The 10,976-nt window shown below is 33.5% G+C and overlaps 1 protein-coding gene across 1 annotated transcript; it reads right to left on the bottom strand.

Annotated features, from left to right (window-relative positions):
- Nucleotides 1-1,805: 1,805 nt before the first annotated feature.
- LOC132544235 (transmembrane protein 218-like) lies at nt 1,806-7,797 on the bottom strand. The gene is made up of 3 exons (XM_060207811.1): nt 7,661-7,797; nt 4,473-4,575; nt 1,806-3,681 (listed from the first exon to the last, which is right to left on the bottom strand). Exons 1-3 carry the CDS (start codon nt 7,765-7,767, stop codon nt 3,541-3,543), a joined length of 351 nt encoding a protein of 116 aa, XP_060063794.1. The 5' UTR covers nt 7,768-7,797; the 3' UTR covers nt 1,806-3,540.
- Nucleotides 7,798-10,976: the final 3,179 nt, after the last annotated feature.

Here is a 10,976-nt window from a genome sequence, read left to right as displayed (position 1 = left end):
CATGGCTGCCAGTGTAATAGAGGTCACTTTTCATTTCAATGACTCCATTAGGACTCGAATGCAGGACCTCTGGTTACTATCCATACTCTCACCTGATCAGACTATAGAGATCTCTCTAGCCGAGAAGTGTATGGTGGCTAGTATTTACCAGGTTTACGTACTCCCCATCCAGGAAATAGCTTAATGTGTCTCAAGTTCCTACCCGACTGAGCTTATAGAAGATCTCTCTAACCAAGCAATGTATTTAGTATTTTACCAAAGTAGTGAATACAAATGATCCTACATCTTTTGAAATTATTTTGTTCAGAATTTGAAAATGTAGAAAATGACTTTTGATTACAGATCCATATACAAGTTTTTCAGATATTAAAGGTATCAATCTTACAGATATAAATACTTGAATTCAGCTCCTAGTTAAAATTTACATGTTATCAAAACCTTGTGTAGGCTTCATCACCATAAATATAATGAATGGGTCTGTACAATAGTAAAAACAAAGCTTTTTTTCAGTCCCAAACACCATATCAGAATATTTCCGAGTGATGGCATTTTTAAGTTTACACTGTCAACCACCATACATGTATATCGCTTTGTGAATCTCCTGTCAAATTTCCTCTTCCTATTCCATCACATTTTTATTTCATGTGACAGAGTACACAGAAGTACTTGAAAAGAACCTATCACTGTTTAATAAACAGAAGTAATTCAATAGACCCTATCACTGTTAAAAAAACAGAAGTTGATAAATAGACCCTATCACTGTTAAAAAAACAGAAGTTGATAGATAGACCCTATCGCTGTTAAATAAACAGAAGTTGATAAATAGACCCTATCGTTGTTAAATAAACAGAAGTTGTTAAATAGACCCTATCATTGTTAAATAAACAGAAGTTGTTAAATAGACCCTGTCGCTGTTAAATAAACAGAAGTTGATAAATAGACCCTATTGCTGTTAAATAAACAGAAGTTGTTAAATAGACCCTGTCGCTGTTAAATAAACAGAAGTTGATAAATAGACCCTAAACAGAAGTTGATAAATAGACCCTATCGTTGTTAAAGAAACAGAAGTTGATAAATAGACCCTATCGCTGTTAAATAAACAGAAGTTGATAAATAGACCCTATCGCTGTTAAATAAACAGAAGTTGATAAATAGACCCTATCGCTGTTAAATAAACAGAAGTTGATAAATAGACCCTATCGCTGTTAAATAAACAGAAGTTGATAAATAGACCCTATCGCTGTTAAATAAACAGAAGTTGATAAATAGACCCTATCGCTGTTAAATAAACAGAAGTTGATAAATAGACCCTAGCGCTGTTAAATAAACAGAAGTTGATAAATAGACCCTATCACTGTTAAATAAACAGACGTTGATAAATAGACCCTATCGCTGTTAAGTAAACAGAAGTTGATAAATAGACCCTGTCGCTGTTAAATAAACAGAAGTTGATAAATAGACCCTATCGCTGTTAAATAAACAGAAGTTGATAAATAGACCCTGTCGCTGTTAAATAAACAGAAGTTGATAAATAGACCCTATCGCTGTTAAATAAACAGAAGTTGATAAATAGACCCTATCGCTGTTAAGTAAACAGAAGTTGATAAATAGACCCTGTCGCTGTTAAATAAACAGAAGTTGATAAATAGACCCTCTCCCTGTAAAAGTTTGGACTTCATACTAGAAGGACACTTAATATTCCATAAACATTTTTTGTCTTCAAAACAACAAGCTGACACCATGAAAACTGAAGGGAAAAATTGAAATTCTTTAATGGATAATATATCACAACAAATTTCTCTCCATTGTCATTTTCAATACATTTTATTTTACATTTAATTGACAGATTTGAAATATTAAATATGTGAACATTTCAATCATTCTTCTAACTCCTACAATATTCATACTATAATACTGGAAAATTCTAGTCATACTGTTCTTTCTGAGTTTCCACCACACAAATACCTTTACAACCTTCAAATTATCCCTTTTATTTTAACCACCCTACTCCAGCTGTAACATGATTTCTAGGTTATTTTTTCAGCTGTAGACAATTCTAAAGGCTTCCTTGTTTGTAGAACTAATTACATGAAAAATGGTTACTATGTAATATGCTTAAACAACTAGTTATTCCTGAGACTTGTATTGTATGGTACTTTCAGAGTTTTGATAGAACTTGACAAATTTCTTAGATATTTAAATTTGACATTGTGGAATCCTTTGTTTTTAGAAATCGAGTTTTAAAAAATATAAAAATAAATTGTACATTTATCAATGGACTGAAATTTCACAACAATCAAGAGTGGATTCAAACTAACAAAACAGGTTTACCACGGGTTACTGATAAAAACCTCATCGATTTTTCTTCACAACAGAAATTTTCGGAATGAAATGATAGATGTATAGAGAAACGATTTGCATGTAGATATAGTACCAGGTTACCAAAAATATGTAAACATGTTTCAACTTGAAGATAGATTTCTCGTTAATGCCCAATAATACAAATAGTACATGTATCTTATTTATAAAATGTCCTACTGATCATATTCACAATGTATCTTTTCCTGTTATGACATGAGGTTTGTAATCAATGAATTTAATGTTTATTGAAACAAGTCGCAGGACTGAACCATCATATAATTCTAGATATTAAACGGTATCACAGTAACAAAGAATGGTATACACATACAAACTTTATACGTAATTGAATGCTTAAACACACTTCCACATTCTCTAAAGGTTAAACGTTGACCAATTTGGTGGACATATTAACCAAAATTATTTTAATTATATACAAATAATATATTTTATCCAATAACAAGTCAAAGTACATGGAATCTTATTCAGTAGCATTGTTAGAGGACAGTAAGGACGGACATATTACCAATTACAGACAGATTACTACAATATATAATGATACACTGCCCATATTTATCATTCATTGTAACAATCTCTGTCATTGTGTTTTACATTGAAAACATTGATATCAACTCTCATCTCTAGATATGTTCTGACAAATCTCTTCATCATTTCAGAATTTGCCTGCATGAAAAATGGCGTTATGACACGGTAAAACCTTGTGTAGGAGCAAAGCACATTCAGTCAATCACAGTACATCTGTGTAGTGATTTTAATATCATATCTTTCTGCACTCCAAACCATTCACACTCTAGTACTCCTGTCTGGACTTCAGACCAAACAACTTTGGATGTGGTTCCAGTCTTTCTGACCAATGGTCACTATCCAGACATGCCTTATAAGTAGCCTGACAGAACACTTGCCGGACTGACAAATACTACATGTACTGGAGTTGAGGTCAAGATCCTTCGAAAATATATATATATATTCTATAGAAATAACTGCATACCACAATATTCCATAATTGTCTGTGAAAAGACACTTTCTAATGAAAAATCCTGGTCTATCACAGGCTCAGAAAAAGTACCTTAATGACAATATAAAACCTTGTCATATTAGCATCATTTACTCGGGTTTTTTAGCACCTCCTCATTCAGAAATTATCATGATGATGGACCTCTTCTATGTGCGTAGCCGACGAAGTGGTTTGGCATAGTGTGGCTCCATGACGTGTGTTGTTAAGTAGGCCACCAATCCAATTAACAGGAAGAGGCCACATCCAGCAATCAATAAGGAACGATAGATGATGGAATAGTCATAAACCTGTTAAAAAAATCTTTGTTGTTAAATGTGACTAAAGAAAATTAGTTTCAGCTAAAACAAGAGCACAAACACTGTATTGTACACAGGAAAATTGTCACCTTAAATTAACTTTCACCCTTTTATCAATTAAACAAAAACTTAACTTTCACCCTTTTATCATTTAAAACAAAACTTAACTTTCACCCCTTTATCAATTAAACAAAAACTTAACTTTCACCATTTTATCAATTGAACAAAAACTTAACTTTCACCATTTTATCAATTGAACAAAAACTTAACTTTCACCCTTTTATCAATCATACAAAAACAAAACAGTGACAGAAATTTGATGTGAAAGCTAAAACATATGTTACACATTTAAAAATGAATTAAACACTGGTGAAGACAACTATATGATGGGATGGTGAAATAACCCTGAGTAAATGTTTCTAGGTGCAGTGTACAAATAAATCTCATTGTAAACCGTGTTAGGAAATGAAAGTTACAAATGAAGGAAATAAACAAAGGTCATTTTAACGTTCCATTCTAATATTACAATTACTTGATATATTGTTGATTTTCCTTTGTGTCTAAAATCATACTTGTAATGATTCCATTAGGTTACAACACCTGGAAATCATTCAAGTTAGGATTCTTTTTGGTCAAAGCTTTGTCACAACATTGACAATATGCTGGGTGTGTATAGCAGTGTAGATAAAAAGACAAAATTTAGATAATGAGATATTGGCCAGTTAGATTTGAGAGACCTAGTGCCTCTTCCAGGATTATCAAGATGAATGGTTTCTCCATACCACAACCAACTCCTCTTCAGATGCCGTACGTGGTTCCCTCGGTAACACCACCAGTATAAGTGTCAGGAAAGCCGCCAGAAGAAATGTCACAATACCAAGGTTTCTGCAGAGAAAAAACAATAAATTATCACAATACCAAGGTTTCAGTGGAAAAAAACACAAGATACTGTCACACTGATGACGAGGTATATTGACACTCATTATATACTGATGACAAGGTATACTGACACTCATTATATACTGATGACGAGGTATACTGACACTCATTATATACTGATGACAAGGTATACTGACATTATATACTGATGACAAGGTATACTGACATTATATACTGATGACAAGGTATACCGACAATCATTATATACTGATGATGAGGTATACTGACATTATATACTGATGACAAGGTATACTGACAATCATTATATACTGATGACAAGGTATACTGACACTCATTATATACTGATGACAAGGTATACTGACACTCATTATATACTGATGACAAGGTATACTGACAATCATTATATACTGATGATGAGGTATACTGACAATCATTATCTACTGATGACAAGGTATACTGACAATCATTATCTACTGATGACAAGGTATACTGACAATCATTATCTACTGATGACAAGGTATACTGACAATCATTATATACTGATGATGAGGTATACTGACACTCATTATATACTGATGACGAGGTATACTGACAATCATTATCTACTGATGACGATGTATACTGACAATCATTATATACTGATGATGAGGTATACTGACACTCATTATATACTGATGACGAGGTATACTGACAATCATTATCTACTGATGACAAGGTATACTGACAATCATTATCTACTGATGACAAGGTATACTGACAATCATTATCTACTGATGACAAGGTATACTGACATTATATACTGATGACAAGGTATACTGACAATCATTATATACTGATGACAAGGTATACTGACAATCATTATCTACTGATGACAAGGTATACTGACACTCATTATATACTGATGACAAGGTATACTGACACTCATTATATACTGATGACAAGGTATACTGACAATCATTATCTACTGATGACAAGGTATACTGACATTATATTCTGATGACAAGGTATACTGACACTCATTATCTACTGATGACAAGGTATACTGACATTATCTACTGATGACAAGGTATACTGACAATCATTATATACTGATGACAAGGTATACTGACAATCATTATATACTGATGACAAGGTATACTGACAATCATTATCTACTGATGACAAGGTATACTGACATTATATTCTGATGACAAGGTATACTGACACTCATTATCTACTGATGACAAGGTATACTGACACTCATTATATACTGATGACAAGGTATACTGACAATCATTATATACTGATGACAAGGTATACTGACAATCATTATATACTGATGACAAGGTATACTGACAATCATTATATACTGATGACGAGGTATACTGACACTCATTATCTACTGATGACAAGGTATACTGACACTCATTATCTACTGATGACGAGGTATACTGACACTCATTATATACTGATGACAAGGTATACTGACATTATATACTGATGACAAGGTATACTGACAATCATTATATACTGATGATGAGGTATACTGACAATCATTATATACTGATGACAAGGTATACTGACACTCATTATATTCTGATGATGAGGTATACTGACACTCATTATATACTGATGATGTGGTATACTGACACTCATTATATACTGATAATGAGGTATACTGACACTCATTATCTACTGATGACAAGGTATACTGACAATCATTATATACTGATGACAAGGTATACTGACACTCGTTATATACTGATGACGAGCTATACTGACACTAAATGAGGTATACTGTTTGACTGACCAAATGCATCTCATGTTTGCATTCACTCAGTAGAACTCTGGACAATATTGTGGAAAGCCTCTGTGGACTTCTATATTGTATCAGTATCCTGATAGTTTGATGTGACTGGCATTAATATTCAAGGATATGGTCAGTTAAGTTGCAATGTTGCATAGCTAGCTTTTATGGATGTGTGGCTGAGTGGTGTGTTGACGTACCAAAGTTAAGTAACATCGAGTCAAGGTGAATGGCACATGGATGGGTGCACAAAGCTACCCATGTTACATGATGGAAAGCACAATATTCCTATAGAATTCTTGGGGATTATATATTTGAGAGTCAAGTCTTTAGGTGACATAGTTTGAAAGGTTTTGAGTATCTATCCACAATTTCATTTACGTCTTGGACACAGACTTCTACTTCTAATGATAATGACCAACTTCAACAAGTTGAAGATAATGTCATTAGACAGAAGGAGATCTACCTTAAAGAAAAAGAAAGAATATATGTATATAACCAGACTATAAGAAATTGACTGCATCCAAGACAAAAATAAAACTGTGGATAGATAGTCTGAACATTCTCCTAGCGAAGGCTCTACCATGACAAGAGATGTGTATGCAGAGGATGTCTGGTTGAACCTAAAAGAGCTTCAGCTCATTGATAAAGTGCGTAATGTGATGGTTCATGGGCAGCATTTCAGCTGTATAATCCAGCAGCTACTAGCTTTTGGGGTTGTTCGGCTGAGTGTAATATCAGTGCAATGAATTCAAGTATACTCTGCACTAGGATGAGTGATTGCTCTGTTGTATATTCTGTGCACGTGGTACTAGCAAGCATTTTTAAAACTCCCTACCAGTGTGAATTTCATCCAAGATGACCACAGTTGCATGCAATATATTTTAAAAAGTCAATTTTATTGTAACACAATTTACCAAGTCCCTGTGGTTTCACTCAAGTCTTAGTCTGAACTATAGATCATTTATAAGCAAACATATTTCAAAACTACATCCCTCGATCCCGTTATAGATAAACATGCAACATACAACCAGATCTTCCAAACACTGTCCTGCAGACTATAACTCCCATTTAATCAGAAAGTGTCAACCAATGCTGACCTCATAAAGATACCACGATCTCCTCGTTTTATTGTGTTGAAAAATTAACGGTAAAAAGACTGTATCTGGTATGTTACTGAAAGTAAAGACAGATAATGTGATAATATGTGGTGTAGGGTCGTCTTGTCCTAACCTGTCATGTACTGAGCGGGTCAATTCTATAAGATTTCTTTTTAAAACTTACGATATAGGTCCTTGAGCTCGGGACAAGGCCACACATAGAAATAATGCAAGGCCCCAGACAATGCCAAGCACCATCACACCTATCCCTACCCCCGCGACGAGGGCCATTTTTCCTCGAGTCCGGTTCCTCGATTCTAATGTCAACAAATATGGCTGATCCCACTCCCGTAACAGAAGCTAGATTTGATTGGACAGACTCTGCGAAATCGAGCCAATCAGCTTCTACATTACAAACCAATGGGTGCGTTCGATGAATCATGATATTCATATTAGCAATTGTTTTCAACACTCATCATTAAAACTATAATTGAACTTAATATGTAAATTACAACCTCTGTATTAGACATAAACCATGCATCAAGCTGACGGTTTCCTTTTAAAGCTTATAATGTAACATTAAAACATGCAGCTCCGTAAACTCATACCTTATACAACATACTAAACTCCAAACACTCGGGCACATAAATAATTCTGAATTAGGATTAGAGATGAACAGTCCGCTATCTATCCAGTCCTACCCTAACGAAAGACATAGCATGTACCTCTATTTCAGACTGATTACATAACTCATCCACAGAAGGTTCTATTTCTCATCTCATGTGTATTTTACAGAAGGTTCTATTTCTCATCTCATGTGTATTTTTTCCAGATACAAATCAGGTGTTTTCTTTACAAATTTCTACACCACACTAAAGAAAATTAATTCAATCTCATTTCCATGGCTTTACATCTCAACCGGAATGATTACACCTTAAATGGACCCCATTGGAAATAAGCCTATTTTATAGGCTTTATGGGTAATCCAAGGCCAAAGGCATTTTCATCTGGTTTTATCAAATTTCTCTCTTTTTTATTGATATTTCTAAAAATTTCAACTATTTTACTTAGAAGATTTGCAAGCACAGTGTAATTTAATTTCTGCGATACTAGTTTAAACTGTGATATTTTAAGGTATGTGAAATTCTTCTGTGATATCTTATATTTTATAATTAATAATTTTAAGAAATCCACAATAATTTATTACTGATTTTAATTGTTATGGAATTGCTTATGTAATATTTGTAATGTGTAATTTTATTATGCCTTTGCCTGAATAAACATAATAATAATAATAATAATAATAATAATAATAATAATAATAATAATAATAACTGTCTACGTCACAATAAAAGTACACTTTGAAACACCGTTTTCCGAGTGATTTTTATTATTATTATTATGTCGACTGTTAAACTGTTCCGGAAATCATTGTTTAACTTCTAACCACATGTCCGTCATGATAAGACCAGAGTAGCCTGACCTGACTAACTTGTAATAGGATCGCATTATAATGAAGATATGCCTTACTGTTCTTCGAAAATATAGGTTACCATGCATACACTATATCTGTCCAAAGATCAGGTATGTGTTCTGTTAACTTAACAAGGCGTTTAATTAGATATTAGACGCGTTATTTATCAGAGACGTATATAACACGTGTTATATATGTCTCTGTATTTATTCATAACCTATTTTTAAAAACACAAATTAGGATTCAAGTGATAAAAAAACTTATTTAAAAAAAAATATTTTCAGACATGTGCAATCCTTGATGAAGTATCTATACAGTACCAGTTTTTATATTATAGTTATTGTAGATACATGCATGTTCCTGTAATTGTTTTCCTCGTGAATGTCGAGGACGGCTGATAAGTTGTAAAAACTTGTTCCTAATCCCTTGTGATTAGGATAACAATAAATATATTTAGATATAATTGGAATCGATTATCACACCTAAGACTCCTATTCGAGTCACTCGACAGGAATATGTATTTTCCCTGGTCTTTCACACCAAATCAAAAGGGTTGATTACAAGTGAATTGGTAGATATATGTTATTCGGGACGATCAGAAACAGATACCTAGGACAGCAGTGTAAGCCTTTTACAGACAGTTGTGTAATAGACAATGTTTACTTCCCACATCATACTGTCAGATGATACATCGCCGTCTTCTTCATCATCATACAGTAAACATCATCATCATCATACAGTCAACATCATCATCATCATACAGTCAACATCATCATCATCATACAGTCAACATCATCATCATACAGTCAACATCATCATCATCATACAGTCAACATCATCATCATACAGTCAACATCATCATCATCATACAGTCAACATCATCATCATACAGTCAACATCATCATCATCATACAGTCAACATCATCATCATACAGTCAACATCATCATCATCATACAGTCAACATCATCATCATCATCATACAGTAAACATCATCATCATCATACAGTCAACATCATCATTATACAGTCAACATCATCATCATCATACAGTCAACATCATCATTATACAGTCAACATCATCATCATACAGTCAACATCATCATCATCATACAGTCAACATCATCATCATACAGTCAACATCATCATCCAGTCAACATCATCATCATCATACAGTCAACATCATCATCATACATTCAACATCATCATCATCATACAGTCAACATCATCATTATACAGTCAACATCATCATCATCATACAGTCAACATCATCATCATACAGTCAACATCATCATCATACAGTCAACATCATCATCATCATACAGTCAACATCATCATCATACAGTCAACATCATCATCATCATACAGTCAACATCATCATCATACAGTCAACATCATCATCATACAGTCAACATCATCATACAGTCAACAACATCATCATCATACAGTCAACATCATCATCATACAGTCAACATCATCATCATACAGTCAACATCATCATCATCATACAGTCAACATCATCATCATACAGTCAACATCATCATCATACAGTCAACATCATCATACAGTCAACAACATCATCATCATACAGTCAACATCATCATCATACAGTCAACATCATCATCATACAGTCAACATCATCATCATCATACAGTAAACATCATCATCATCATACAGTCAACATCATCATCATCATACAGTCAACATCATCATCATACAGTCAACATCATCATCATCATACAGTAAACATCATCATCATCATACAGTCAACATCATCATCATCATACAGTCAACATCATCATCATCATACAGTCAACATCATCATCATCATACAGTCAACATCATCATTCAACATCATCATCATCATACAGTCAACATCATCATCATACAGTCAACATCATCATCATCATACAGTCAACATCATCATCATCATACAGTCAACATCATCATCATCATACAGTCAACATCATCATCATCATACAGTCAACATCATCATCATCATACAGTCAACATCATCATCATACAGTCA

Source organism: Ylistrum balloti, unplaced genomic scaffold, assembly GCF_031769215.1.
Source record: "Ylistrum balloti isolate Yb309-2 unplaced genomic scaffold, AGI_CSIRO_Ybal_v1 Utg369588, whole genome shotgun sequence".
NCBI classification, from domain to species: domain Eukaryota; kingdom Metazoa; phylum Mollusca; class Bivalvia; order Pectinida; family Pectinidae; genus Ylistrum; species Ylistrum balloti.
Note: the sequence above shows the minus strand (reverse complement) of the source record. Positions and strands in the feature narration are given on the sequence as shown.

Bases quoted from the DNA above. Each gene is read 5' to 3' on its own strand.
- LOC132544235 (XM_060207811.1), bottom strand. From the start codon at position 7,767: ATGGCCCTCGTCGCGGGGGTAGGGATAGGTGTGATGGTGCTTGGCATT. The intron at 4,576-7,660 runs GTAAGTTTTAAA...TTTTCTCTGCAG, and splicing joins CGAGCTCAAGGACCTATATC to AAACCTTGGTATTGTGACAT. The intron at 3,682-4,472 runs GTATGGAGAAAC...TTTTTTTAACAG, and splicing joins CTGAAGAGGAGTTGGTTGTG to GTTTATGACTATTCCATCAT.